Genomic DNA, 15,720 nt, shown 5'->3' with positions numbered 1-15,720 from the left:
TTCGAGCCCAGCGTATTAAAAACACTCTACACTTCTGCTTATTTTTTCTTAATTACATAATACTATGAAATTTATGTGTAAAAAGTTGTTTCTTGAAAGGAACTTTTTTCTACTAAATGCTTAAAAAATCAAAAAACATACATACTCGTATACATTCATATTTGTCGTAAAAAATACTTTAGTTATACATACATATATACGTATATTTTATGCATCCTTCCTGCTCATACCTTCTATTATTTCCTATATCTTATACTTAATGCATTAGTGGTAGCTTTCACATTTCGCTTGCCAGGCTTGAAGCTTTCACTTCTGTGCTTGCCGCTCCCTTGAACCTGGATGCCCAAAGGCATTTCGCTTGCAGGCTTGTCGTAATTCTTCAACCACACTCGGGTTTACAACATTGTTCTCCGTTTTTGTTTTCCTTATTTGGGAACCAGAAATTTTTTATTTCGACCATTTTGAGCTGTCCCAAATCGCACATCCAAGTTGAGCCATTCTTGTGCGCTTGAATAGCTTTTATAATGTTCGTTGCACAATCTAATGTAGACTGTGATGGAAATGCATGCCGTGATCTCTCTTTCAAACCGAGATATTTGCCTTGAAAACAATGTACATTGTCCCAGTGTTTGGTGTCGGTAATGCCGGGACAAATTGTGTAGAGAGTGATGCCTGTTTTTGGCTCCAAGTGCTGAGAATAAAATTAGGATATGATTAGCGACAGTGGCAGAGAAAATATCTAAATACTTTGATTAATAAGTGACTTAATTTTATTATCTTAAAAAAATACTAAATAAATTATAAATGATTAATAAATATATTACTTTTAACTCATACGTTTTACTGCATAATTTCCTTTGACATTTGTAAAACTGTAGCAGGATATGGGGGAAAAATAATTAATAAAAAGCTGAATCCCAACATTGCATTAGCAAACTTTAAAACTGAATATTTTTTATAAGTGTTATCTTTGTTAACTGATTTTGTGATGCCATTTACCCTCTCAAAATCAACCCATTCGGCTACGGCGGCCTCAAATTCCCAAAACTATTATATGGAGGCCGCCGTAGCCGAATGGGTTGATGCGTGATTACCATTCGGAATTCACAGAGAGAACGTAGGTTCAAATCGCGGTGAAACACAAAAATTAGGGAAAAGTGTTTTGTAATAGCGGTCGCCCCTCGGCAAACAATGGCAAACGTCCGAGTGTATTTGTGCCATGAAAAAGCTCCTCATAAAAATATCTGCCGTTCGGAATTGGCTTGAAACTGTAGGTCCCTCCATTTGTGGAACAACATCAAGAAGCACACCACAAATAGGAAGAAGAGCTCGGCCAAACACCCAAAAAGGGTATATATATATATATATATATATATTATATGGAGTGAAGTGGTCAGGTGAACCAAATGGTTAGAAATTTCTCTCTCTTCTTAATTGGAGCACACTCCAAGTGCCGCCTCATCGGATGTTGTCATCGTCCACGCTTCTGCGCCATACGTTAGGACGGGCATGATGAGAGTCTTGTAGAGTGTTAGTTTTGTTCGTCGAGAGAGGGCTTTACTACTCAATTGCCTACTTAGTCCAAAGTAGCACTTGTTGGCAAGAGAGATTCTACGTTGGATTTCAAGGCTGACATTGTTATCGGTGTTAATGCTGGTTCCTAAATAAACGAAGTCTTTTACAACCTCGAAATTATAATTGTCTACAGTGACGTGGGTGCCGATACGCGAGTGCGCCGACTGTTTGTTTGAAGTCAGGAGGTACTTCGTTTTGTCCTCGTTCACCACCAGACCCATTCGCTTTGCCTCTTTATCCAGTTTGGAGAAGGAAGAACAAACAGCGCGGTTGTTAAGGCCGATGATGTCGAAGAGGTCCTTCCCAATTCTGACAGCGCTGCTGGTGTTCAGTAACGTCATCTTGCATAGCCGTATTAGTTTTGCGGGGATAACAAATTCAGACATCGCGGCATACAAGTAACTCTTTTTCGTACTGTCGAATGCAGCTTTGAAATCGACGAAAAGACGGTGTGTGTCGGTTCTCCTTCCATGGGTATTTTCCAAGATTTGGCGTATTGTAAATATTTGGTCGATGGTAGACTTTCCAGGTCTAAAGCCAAGGTCTAATTAGTAGGTTGACGGTGGGCTTCAGCCTTTCACACAATACGATCGCTGAAACCTAATAGGTGATATTAGAAGACTAATCCCGCGGTAATTGGCACAAATTGCAGGTTCGCCCTTCTTATGGATTGGGCAGAGCACACTTAAATTCCAATCGGCAAGCATGCTTTCATCCGACCACATTTTGCATAGGAGCTGATGCATGCACCTTACCAACTCCTCGCCGCCATGTTTGAATATCTCAGCCGGCAGTCCGTCGCAGCTTTGTTGTTCTTTAGCCGTGTTATCGCTATTCTCACCTCGTCATGGTCGGGTAGCGGAACGACAATTCCGTCGTCAACGATTGGGGTATCGGGATCTTCACATTCTCTGTGACATGCGCACCCGTCACTATTAATAGGTTCGAGAAGTGTTCCCTCCGTAGTTTAAGAGGGGAAAGGTTAGGAATTTACTTTCAGTCATAAATAGGGGATCAGAGAGCATTAAGGAATGAGAAAACTTTTTCAAATACAGTTAATTGCCCCATTTTCTCTGTACGTTGAAAAATAAAGACGATTGTATGTATCATTTTACGCAAGAGCTGCTTCATGAGTATTAAAATACCCACCAAATTATAACGGATTAAACATTTTTGAAACACAATGAAATTCACACCAAACACAATGAAATCCGGATCTGAATGTCTCTCTCCTATATAAAGATCGTTTTTTTAGCTGCATGAAAACTATCGATATCGATAAATATGGTTTGACAGCTAAGAATAGCAAACTGTGTTGGCATTTCTGTTCAGTAATGTTTGGCGAGTCATCATGAATCCTTTAGCGCCACAACAACGCTTTCCAATTATGGAAATTCTGTTCGCCAAGTTCATAGGGCGAAGTGTTGAAGTAAACGCCGAAATGTTGGTTCGTCGTCGTTCTCAACTTGTTGGCCTTTTTCCTTCGACTACGAGGAAAATTTTACGCAAGGATCTTGACTTACGTTCCTGTAAAAAAAGCTCGTGCAAGAATGGATGCCAAATGACAATCGTTTGATTGACCTCACTTAGATTTATTGGAAAAGGTAGTATTTCCAAAAATTAATCATCTAAACAGCGACGACATTTGGCGCGATTTGCCATACAGCGCGCTTAAAAATCGATTTATTGCAATATTAAGCCACCATTGACGCTATAGGGCCAGATTTATTACGAAAGCTAACCAAAAATTGGACCAATCGAATGGATTATATGACTCATAGCTGCGGCAGAAGAAAATCGTAGAAGCCAGAGCGTTCAACACTAGAGCAAGAGGAAGGCCGAGAACAAGATGGGCCGACGAACTAGAGGACGACATCAAGAAACTTAGTATAACGGACTGGAAAAAAGTCGCAAGCATTCGAGACGTATGGAGGTCTCACGTGCAGCAGGCCAAAGCTCACAAAAAACTGTAGAGCCAAAAAATGATGATGAGCTGCGGCGGACATATGCTGGATTTCATATTCAAAAAATAAATGCCATGAAATTATCGACCAGATTATAGTAAAAAAAATCATTCCAAAAATTATTATCATTTTTAGTTCTTGAGCTCTTAAAAAACACCCTTTTTATACACCTGTTTGTAGTGTTAAATGCCTATTTGTATCCTCCGGAGACGTAATCGATCAAAATGAGGTCCTAAAAACATAAAATGAACACCTGGTATCAAATAAAAAGAGTCTGAGCAAGCTTTACTGCAGCTTTTTAAATAGGGTTACCATCTTTATATATATTTAAATATATAATTTAATTAAAATGTATTAAGCTCTAAATTCTATAATATTGGTTCAAACGAACTGCGTTGGGTCCAGTTCAGACATATTTTTAAAAGGGTCACCCCAGGGTCACCCACCTTAAAATTTAAATTAAAATGAGAAATAGATACTACAATATCAACACCAAATACTAAAGTATCAAACGAACTGAGTTTGAAAAAGCTTTAATCCAGACATAATTTTAAAGTAGGTTGCCACCTTTCTAAAAAATTTCTTAAAATTTAATAAATTAAAAATAAATATGAAAGTAGAGAAATATTTTTTTTTTTTGTTTTGTTTAGTAAAAGAGTTTAAGTACAAATTACAAAATGGAACGATAAATGTTTAACCAAAACTTACAATTCCAAAATCAAATCAAATACACGCAATGCAACACAGCGTCGAATAAAAGGCGCATATTTATGCTAAGAAGTCTTTAAAAAGAACGTTTGAGCCAGTTTCAATATTTAAAAATTATTTTCGTGGTCATTTGATAGTATTATTCAAATGCAAGAGGTGAAATTTGCAGGCTCGATACTAAAAATGGTGAGGTTTTCATGATTTTCGAGCGCTACCTCTCTTTTTAAATACTATATTTTTTATTAAGGCGCAGCAATGCACGACTTCTGACAAAACCACTTTTATGAAATTCGAATGATTTTCCTTTTTTATTTTATTTTTATTTTTTTATTTCTGTTTTGTTTTTTATTTCTTTTTTTTCATGGTAGGATTGCATTCAAAGGTTTCCCATTGTCTTTTTAGTGATGGAAGTCACTAAGCTCTTTATTGCAAAGTTTAATTCGAATTTCTAAATATATAAACATTTTAAACTAAATAGTAAATCGAGACGACCGATTAGATAAGCCAAAGGAACGCCGGAGAGCCGAAGAAAAGCCAGATCGTTCAAGAACATCGCCTCTATCTATGAAAATGTGAGGGTGGACAGTAAATTTTTCTCCATGCACACGAACTTCACCTTTACTAGGCTTGAGTTAGGTACATTTTGAGACAGTAAAAAAATACAACTGAGAAGCTTAAAACTCAGGAGCATATGCACCATCGTTTGTTCTCTATTTAGACTTCAGGATATTTGAAAGAACTCACCAATTCTGGTCGAAATATCATAATTTAACACTTTGCCATATTGGCGTACATGAGTTGGCTCTAACTCACATAACTTCACCAAGTGACAATACATTCACAAAAGGTAACTCTTTTCGCATAGGTTCGCACTGCAACTGCAAGCACCATAGGTGAATTCATTCATAGATCATTGAAGGTAACAATTTCGTATGGAAGTATTACTATTTGTGGGGGGTATACCTTATTGCTATCTAACGCGAAGAAGACGTAAATTGGCCGCCAAGGTCATGCAATCTTTTTCTTGTTCAAACCTTGTTTGGCAACATTTCTCTTCGATATTCGGTCACTCAGTAAACATTTTACTACAAGTCTGAATATATTATTTTTTATCTCTCCGATAAAACGACAAATCAGCTGAAACTTACGGAAATTTATTTACTTTTTAATAAATATTCATGCCATAAACTAAAGTGTATGCTTAAATATCTGGCTATAGTTTCAGGGAATAATAATAACTTGATCAGGTTTGCTGCCTCGTTGTCTCTATTCAGTTTATACCGCATTGATAAAGTACCGAAAAGTGAATTTACTCAGCTGTAGACGGTTATTGAGGATATTTTCGTAAAATTCGGCTCCACTAAGTCTGTCTTAGATGTCTCTAATTTTATATGTGGAAATCTACATATATATCATTTATTGTTGAAAAGAAATTTAATACAGGGTGGGCCAAATAAGATCTATTAATGTTAAGCACAAATAACTTTTTTATTTTTAGACATATTTATTTTTCTATTTTTGTATTATAGCTTATAACTGAATTGTTGGAAATTTATTATGGAACCCTACAGTACAACACAACGCGTTAAAATGATCGAGTTTTTCTATTCTTGTCAACGATCAATTGTTTTAACGCAGCGTAAATAATATTTTGATATCGGATGAAGCACATTTCCATTTAAATGGTTAGGTCAACAAACAAAACTGTAGATTGTGGGGCTCTGAAAATCCAAGGGCTACACACCAACATCAGTTGCACCCATCTAAATGTACTGTTTGGTGCGATGTTATGGCCACTAGAGTTATCGGTCCATATATCTTCGAAAATGAGGATGAAACGCCGGAATCGATTTCAGGAGCTTCTTGCAGAACATTGATTGAAAACTTTTTGCGGCCAATGGCGGAGCAGTATCCTAATTTGTGGTTGCAACAAGATGGAGCAACTGCGCATACTGCTAGACAAACTATGGAACTGCTGCATCAAATTTTTGGCGAACGTCTGATTTCCAAAAATTCAGATTTCCCTTGGCCACATCGTTCACCAGATTTGACTGCGCCCGAGTTCTTTTTATGGGGATATTTAAAAGACAAAGTGTATCTTAATAAACCAGAGACTATTAGACAGCTGAAGCAAAATATTCAAGACGAAATACTGAGCCTGCAACCAGAAACATTATGTGGTGTAATGGAAAACGCGTTAAAAAGAGCCAATCTTTGTATCGAGGAAAATGGTGGGCATTTGTCTGATGTAATATTTCATACATACACAGTATGTTCAATAAATAACAGAACTTTTTATTTAAATCATGGGACACGTAGAGCTATTTATTAAACTTCGATCATATTGAAAAGGTACAAGCGTCAGCTTTCAACCGCAGCCAACTTCATATAAATCGTTTGGCAGGTTAAAAAGTTACGCGCCTTTTATTGACAGTATGTTTCGTGCTTGTGTCGTAAAAATACAATGGAGCAAAGAGCAAATATTAAATTCTGTGTTAAACTTGGAAACACATTTAGTGAGACGTACGAATTGATGCCAAAAGTTTATGGTGATGATTGTTTAGCTCGTTCAAATGTATATTAATAATAAAATATAATTGGTTTAAACGATTTAAAAATGCTCGTGAATATTTGAATGATGATGAAAGATCTGGTCGTCCAGAAGCAAGTAATCGTACTGAATTGGTGGAAAAAGTCCGCGAAATCATTGCTGTTGACGGAAATTTCACTGTAAGAATTAAATAATATACATCTACTGGTACTTTTTGGAAAATTTTAACTGACGATTTGGGTAAAAGAAAGGTTTGTGCACGCTTTGTTCCACATCAATTAAATGAAGATCAAAAAATCGCTCGTGTAGAGCATTATAAAAACATCAGTTCAACAGCTGAAAACGATCCAGATTTTCTTGATTCGATCATAACTGGTGACGAAACATAGCGTTTCAAATATGCCCCTGAAACTAAGCGTCAATCTGCAGAATGGAAGACGAAAAGGAAGCCAAAAGCAAAGAAATTGCGTTTTCAGAAGTCAAGAATCAAAACAATGTTGATCACGTGCTACGATTCCAAGGGTGTTGTACACAAGGAATTTTTTGCAGAAGGTCAAACTATTAACAACATATTTGTGTCATCGACCACCCTCCGTATTCTCCTGATCTACCACCATGCGACTATTTTCTGTTCCCTAAATTGAAAACTGCCATGAAAGGTGCGTTTTATGATGAATGGCTGGAATCATTTAAGCAGCCGTGACACAGGTGTTAAAGAACATTCCCTTAGATGACATAAAAAAGTCCATGCAGAAATTGGTTGATCATACTGAACGTTGTATCGAGTTAAATGGAGACTATTTTGAAAAAGAAATAACTTTCAAACACAGTACGATACGTGTTTTATTGTACATCTGAAAAGTTATGTTATTTATTGAACATACTGTGTAATTTCCATAAAATATATTCAATGTATAAAAACAATTAACCAAAATAAATGGTTATTGCAAAAGTTATTTGTGTTTAACATTAGTAGGTCTTATTTGGCCCACCCTGTACTTTACGCGCTTGGTTTGTGTTTGCGAATAAGCTGAACTTTGTACTTTGTCCCAAACGATTGTTTGTTTTTGATTATTTTTGAAAATTCTTGCTTTCTTTGTGTTTTCTTCCCGTCTGTTGTATTAAAAATTTTCAGGTTTTTTTTTTTCAAATATCTTTTATGTAAATATTCCGAAGCATATCACTTCTAATTAACCCCTTGAGCGAAAATGACGGGCCTCAAATGAAAATAGTATTATTGTTGCAGCTGGTCTTTTTCATATTCTAGCTAAATTTACCTTAATACAGATAACGGTTTTAAGAGTTATTTTGTGATAATTCTACTCATCGAATTGCGCTAAATTAAATTGTGTGCACGCGTACTATTCTTCGAGATTTAATCGTAAAGCAAGGGGTTAATCACGCGCCTATTATACTCGTATATTATAAAATTTATATCACATGCACGTAGCAACATTTCTCAATCATTATGTATGTATATGTACGTACCGCTAGCGCTCTCGTAAAGTTCAGAATTCCTCCTTTCGTCGCACTGTATATAGGCAAGACGTGGAATGGCGTCAGCGCAGCTACCGAAGATATATTCACAACAACACCGCCCTTGCCCCCTCTACTCTTATCCATAAGGTCGTAGGCGACCAGTGTAGCATTAATTGTGCCGGTAAAATTTGTGGCAATAATCAAATTGTAATCTTTCTCATCAGATATGCTGGCACCATTAATTAGCATGTCGATGTTTCCAAATTTCTCCGCTATTTGCGCAAACACTGTGCGCGTTCTTTCCAAACCGCAGGTGACGTCAAACTCAATAAATTGGCATACGCGTTGGGGATCGACTGAATTGAGCTCTTTATATGCTGACTCATTCCATGCTTTGCCGAGTATCATGAGATTCTGTAAAGTTGTATGGTTTGTAAAGAGAAAAAAAAACAACGTCTTCGTAAAGATACTAATTTTTTCACAGAATCATTATTTTCACAGAATGCCTACCGCTACACCCTTTTGCAACAATTGTTTGCATGTTTCTAAACCGATGCCACCAAAACCACCAACATAAACAATATTCTTGCCAGTCAATTCCATCAACACTTCCTCCATATTATTTGCGCTCATTGCCTTATGAATATTTATCTTATTTGTGTATATTTTTTATTTCTCACTTAACTTTCTGGTTTTCAACTGTACCTATTAAATTTAACTTTTATTTATAAACACAACCGATTGGCTTAACGTGCAAGTTTTAACTGAGGTGTCTATGGTGAGCTAAACACAGCTGCGATAAAAGAGTGCTGAAATTTTTGGTAAATTTTTGCTAAGTCATTCTACGTGGAAGAGTGAGCACACACACACAACACACACACCACATTGGGGTGTGAGTATTATTCGTCGTTTGTACAAATTGTTCGTAATCTCACCAAATATGTGACGAAACCTTATCAGTGGTTAAACATTTTACTTATACTCAATATTTTGCTGCTTCCCCTCTATCCCTTATCAAATCATTTTGATTTCTGTTCGATGTATATATATGTATGAATGCATGCATATGCGTATATATGTACATATATGTTTACTTGTATGGGGGATTCCACTGCACATATATGGAAGATTCTTGTGTTTATAAACATTTGTACATATGCATAAGTAGTTCAACGCACTACTGCACTGCATTGCGAGAGTGAAATAAAGGCGTAAGGTGGAAAATATTTGTAGGGGTGAAATTTAAGAGAATTCATAGTAGTTGTAACATAGCCATAAACAAGTTACAAAATAATTTAATTCAAAGTTTACTTTAGCCCTGGTGTCGTGATAAGTTGACTCTAAATAAATATTGCAAATAAATAATATTAATATTAATAATATTATATTAATAATAAAATTAAATTAATAAATACAAAAAAAAAAGTAAATTGCTATATTTTTGTAGATTTTCACTGGTGTCGTTTTAGTTTGGGGAAACCTGAATGTTTAAAAAAAATGTTCGTGAAAGATTTGAATGGAATTAATTAATGATTCTGCTATAGAGAAACGCCCAAAAATATATTAAAATGGTTTTTATTCTCAAAACAAATTCAATAAAAGCACTGTTTAGCTTCTCATTCAAGCTTTATGAAATATAAATGAGAAAAAATGTGTACTAAATCGCTGGTTGCTAAACGGCTGACTGCTTCACATGCTTATAAAATTGGCCTCGAAAAATGTAAAGGGTGGTTAAGCTTCAAGGGCCGGTGTTGATTTTGAACAAAATACATTTCTTTTTTGGAAATTATTGTCATTTCTCCTTATTATGATAATATTGATATGGCTCAATTACGTATGAAACAAAATATCGGGCAAATAGCCGCCGCGGCTTCGGCGGCACACCTCCATCCGATGGTCCAAATTTTCGATGACGCTGAGGCATAATTGAGGTTCTATGCCGTTAATATGGTGAATTATCTCATCCTTTAGCTCTTGAATTGTTGCTGGTTTATCGACGTACACCTCGCCTTTCAAAATACCCCAAAGGAAGAAGTCCAACGGTGTCAAATCACATGATCTTGGCGGCCAATTGACATCGCCGCGACGTGAGATTATTCGGCCATCAAATTTTTCGCGCAAAAGAGCCATTGTTTCGTTAGCTGTGTGACAATTGGCACCGTCCTGTTGAAACCACACATCGTCCAAATCCATATCTTCCAATTCGGACCATAAAAAGTTCGTTATCATCTCACGATAGCGAACACCATTCACAGTAACTGCCTGACCGGCCTCATTTTGGAAAAAATAGGGCCCAGTGATGCCGCCGGCCCATAAACCGCACCAAACAGTCACTCTTTGTGGATGCATTGGTTTTTCGGCAATCACTATTGGATTATCATTCGCCCAAATGCACCAGTTCTGCTTATTGACGAATCCACTAAGGTGAAAATGTGTCTCATCACTGAAGATGATTTTCTTCGAAAATTGGTCATTCACTGTTGCCATTTCCTGCCACCATTCTGACCCTTGGCGACGCTTGAAATGGTCAAGAGGCTTTAGTTCTTGAGTCAATTGCACCTTGTAAGCGTGTAAATGCAAGTCTTTATGCATAATGTTCTTCAACGACGAGCGTGAGAGATAGAATTGTTGGGCACGATGACGAGTTGAGTTGGATGGCTCTTCAACCACACTATCGCGAACAGCAGCAATATTTTCTGCAGTACGAGCTGTACGAGCATACACTGGTATTTTCACATCTCCTACAGACCCGGTTTGCTCAAACTTTTGCACAATTTTTCCGATTGTACGCGCATTTGAACGATTAAATTGACCGAAAAAATCACGAAGTGCGCGATATGCATTTTGATTTGAGCGCCCGTTTTCATAATAAGCCTGAATAACTTTAACGCGTCGCTCAGTTGTATATCTTTCCATGGTTTAAATTGAGTTAGTCTGAGATTGAAAAATGTCAAATGAAATGCAGAAAAAAGCTTGACGTTTAGGTGTGGTTCACATTCAACATCGGCCCTTGAAATTTAACCACCCTTTAGATCCAATTACAACAGGTCATTTCGTCAATAGGAAGGATATTAATCTCGAAATGTCCAGATGTTTCTTTTTATATGAATTCTTATATTATATAAGCACCCACTATAATGCCGTATACTACCTCAAATCGTATGGCACGATTTAGCTTTTTAATTACATTACAAAAGGTCAGTTGGTGGTTTTCATTTAATTCAGCGGGAATTTTTCTTCAGCAGAAAGCTTTCTTATCGTCCGATTTGTGTGCGTCAGAAGTCTGCTTATGTCTGCTCGCGGTTTGTACTGCTTCGTCAATTGAATCGATGCTTAAGTTGCGGTGTATGTCAGTGTTTGGCTTTGTGCATTAGTTGTTGTGCTAAGTAGATATCTTCGACTGGACACGTTGCAGCATGTTCAAATTGGATTTAAGAGCTGTGACCCAAACTTCTGTACCACACTTCCAAAAATGTCTCCATACTCTGTTTTTCTAGTTTTAATCTAATCATTTTAGGTAATATTTGAAAATAATTTTATAATAATATGCAAGTCAGATTCCTCTACCAGGCTGTTGAAATGGATTCCAGCGTAGCGTTTGTTTAGCGACATTGTCGTAATTTTTCCATAGCGTGTAGCCAATCCATTGCCATTTCCTTTTTTGATTTCTGAAACAACGTCGACCTGGTTAACTTGCGCCAACAACTGTGCGTTAGTTATTGTCCGGCACCAGAAAATACGCAAAATCCGATGAAGGCAGATTCGTGATCTTCGCAGTTACTTTCCAGGTGGTGCAGCCATATAATAGAACGGATTTTACGTTCGAGTTGAAGATACGCAGCTTGGAGAGAGCGCTGATACTGTTTTGCTTTGCCACAATGGAGCGACGATGCCGAAAGATGATTTAACTTTGTTAATTCAACATTTGACATTCACCTCAGCCAAGGCATCTGAATTTGTCAACGGTTTCGAACTGTTGTGCACCCGCAATCAGTGGTTCCGATGTGGTGCCATTGAGATGTAGCGCTTTCGTTTTTCCGACATTGGCATTAAGGCCGTTTGGTTTCAACTTCTCCTGTATGGCTTGTGTCAGCAATTTGAGGTCACACAGCTTGTATGGGAGCAAACAGATGTCATCAGCGTATCTCAGGAATGTGTTGTTTATCTGCCGCTGAATGCCTCTCTGTTGGTTTTTGTTGCTAAAAGCAGCGCTCAAGACGTCTTCGATGACAGAAAAAAAGAGTTTGTGACAGGGTGCAGCCTTGACATACTCCACTTAGCACGTTAAAAGGCTCCGTAAGTTTTCCTTTATGAAGGATGTAGCAACTTGCGTCATTATAGCTCTCCCTTATAGGTACAATAACTTTTTCAGGGATACCTCTTCTTGTCAGCGCAGTAAACAATCAGCCAATAGCCGTAAGCCGCAGGAGCGCCAGTCGATTGAGAACATCGCCGCTATCTGTGAAAGCGTGAGGGCGGGCGGCAAACACGAGCTCCACGCAGTGTTGCCAGTCTATTACAATTGTAATAGATCTATTACATTTGTTCTCAGTTTATTACGCTATTACACTTCATATGAAATCTATTACAATTTCCAATTCTAAGAGGAAACAGGAAAAAAATTGTTCATGTTTTAAATTACAATTTCAGCCAAATTTTGAAAAAAATGTTTTATAAAAGACGCATTGGGAAACCTTCTTTATCCATCGCTGCTTATGTAAGTCCCATTGTTAACGAGAGAGGGCGAGCAGCAGCCATAAAAGTAAACATGCCCTTTTGACAATAATTTCTCCGCTACTGCACATCGTCAATTTTGAATATGTATAACAATATGATACAAGACGTTGCAACTTGCAACGTGCGCATTGGCCATAAAGGCTTAAAATATTAAACCCGCTAATGTTGCAAGAATATATGTTAATTAGTGATATCCTGTGTTACTGACGTTTATTTGACTCTGCCTTTCTGAATGAGCTTTACTGCTTTGTTAGAAGTTTATTCAGTTCGAGAATTGTCACTGTGATGAGCATGTCAGTGTGATAGTGAGTGTTTTGTTTTCGTTTTAGTCAATTAAATCCTGTTGATACATCAGTATGGAAAGGTGAGTGTTTCTGAACATTTGCTCACGTGAAATAATTGCGGATTATTTTTCTATTACTATCTATTACTTTTTTGATCATCGTTTTAGTACGCTGCTGCGATTGGTTCTGGCAAGACTGGCTCAATGCATACGAACTTGACCTTTCGCAGACTTCGATTAGGCAAGACTTCGTACAAGCCCCAACTGACTGAACAGCTCAGAGTTGATGTCCATATATAGTCCAACGTTTTGTTTGTTCTCCATCTGGGCTTCGGGATATTCAACAGAGGTCACACATTTTGTTCAAAAAATCAGCATTTAGCACTCTGCAAAATTGTCTACCTGAAACGGCTCGTAAACCTGTAAACCGCAATCAACCGATGCCCTCAAAGCCAAAACATAGCAAGCCATTGCTCATATTGCAGCAATAGAGTTATCGAAGATTGGATAGAACGTCATTTGATTAATGCTTGATTCTTATGAATAATAAATTCGACAATACTAAAATTTCACAAAGAATCTTTTCGTGTTTTAAGCACGAAACACCCGTTGCATGTATGACGAAGTATAAAATAAATGAAAATTTAAAATAAATGAATGAGTGAAGCGGTTTCTTCAATGCATTTGTTAAGAGCTTCCATAATTTTTCATTCAAAGCGGCAAATACCCGCAGCCCCCTTACTCATTACACCACTGTTCTGCCGCACAGGTGCATATGCAACTAAATCATGCATTTATGCCCACTCACCGTTATTAGCGTAAGTAGTTAATTTTATGCACTAAATTATACACAAAGCTATTTTAAGTTGAGTTAACTCTGTGTTTGTTTGAAATTTAATCAGTATAAATGTTTTTATAACAGCCAGCATGAGTTTTAATTTTTCCTATACAAACTGTTGATAAAAAGGCAACAACTCGAAAATAGTCAATTTAGCATAAATGGATCGGTCAAAGTGTCAAGTAAATGTCATACAAATGTTGCAAAAACAACGTTCCAGAAGTAGCGCACTTTAAGGTTATTTCGGGATTATAACTCTTTTTTGGCGTGTTTTTCATTCATTTCACTCCGATTATTACACAAAAAAATCTGCATTTCATGATGAATTCGCACTTTTTCAGCCTTGAGTGATCCCTGCAGAGAAATCTAGTATCAGTGCCGAGCCATGGCATTTGAATTGATGAATTTAAAATCATGTTCTAGTCATTTCGTTCTTCCTTTCCATATAAATATCAATTATTTATATATACAAGGTGGCGCAAAATTAAACACCCTATCGGAAGGTTTCTAATTTTTTTAAAAGTCCATCGTACCCCAAGCATATGTGACGCTTCAGTAGTAGACAGACTGGCAATGGAGCGCATAAAGGTCAAAATAAAGATTTCCATCACTGAAAATTATTTTTTCTTTAGTAAACAAGTTTTTCAAAAACATAATTGGATGATTAAAATATATATATGTTTCAAAACCTCCAGAACGCCATCGGATACGGTTTTCCGCTATTTACAAGGTGGCGCAAAATTAATCATCCATTTTTTTTTTACTTTTTTACTAAATAAAAAAACAAAATGATTTTCAGTGATAGAGATCTTTATTTTGAAAAGAACGCCATCGGATACGGCTTTCCGCTATATACAAGGTGGCTCAAAATTAATCATCCATTTTTGTTTTTGAAAAACTTGTTTACTAAATAAAAAAAAAATGATCCTCAGTAATGGAAATCGTTATTTTGAAGAGAACGCCATCGGATACGATTATCCGCTATATACAAGGTGGCGCAAAATTAATCATCGATTTTTTTTTTAACTTTTTTACTAAATAAAAAAAAAAATTATCTTCAGTGATGAAAATCTTTATTTTGAAAGGAACGCCATCGGATACAACTTTCCGCTACATACAAGGTGGCGCAAAATTAATCATCCAATTTTGTTTTTGAAAAACTTCTTAACTAAATAAAAAAAATAATGATTTTCAGTGATGGAGATCTTTATTTTGAAAAGAACGCCATCGGATATGGCTTTCCGCTATATACAAGGTGGCGCAAAATTAATCATCCAATTTTGTTTTTGAAAAACTTTTTTACTAAATAAAAAAAATGATCTTCAATGATGGAAATTGTTATTTTGAAAAGAACGCCTTTGGATACGGTTTTCCGCTATATACAAGGTGGCGCAAAATTAATCATCGATTTTTTTTTACATTTTTACTAAATAAGAAAAAATGATCTTCAATGATGGAAATCTTTATTTTGAAAAGAACGCCATCGGATACGATTATCCGCTATATACAAGGTGGCGCAAAATTAATCATCCATTTTTGTTTTTGAAAAACTTTTTTACTAAATAAAAAAAATGATCTTCAATGA

The 15,720-nt window shown here is 36.5% G+C and overlaps 1 protein-coding gene across 1 annotated transcript; it reads right to left on the bottom strand.

The window, feature by feature from the left end:
• Nucleotides 1–219: 219 nt before the first annotated feature.
• LOC129249336 (alcohol dehydrogenase) lies at nucleotides 220–9,022 on the bottom strand. The gene is made up of 3 exons (XM_054889097.1): nucleotides 8,788–9,022; nucleotides 8,287–8,691; nucleotides 220–691 (listed from the first exon to the last, which is right to left on the bottom strand). The coding sequence occupies exons 1-3, from the start codon at nucleotides 8,908–8,910 to the stop codon at nucleotides 380–382; spliced, it is 840 nt and encodes a 279-aa protein (XP_054745072.1). The 5' UTR covers nucleotides 8,911–9,022; the 3' UTR covers nucleotides 220–379.
• Nucleotides 9,023–15,720: the final 6,698 nt, after the last annotated feature.

Source organism: Anastrepha obliqua, chromosome 5 (genome assembly GCF_027943255.1).
Source record: "Anastrepha obliqua isolate idAnaObli1 chromosome 5, idAnaObli1_1.0, whole genome shotgun sequence".
Taxonomy (NCBI): domain Eukaryota; kingdom Metazoa; phylum Arthropoda; class Insecta; order Diptera; family Tephritidae; genus Anastrepha; species Anastrepha obliqua.
The sequence above is the reverse complement of the archived record's forward strand: the minus strand, read 5'-3'. Positions and strand labels throughout refer to the sequence as shown.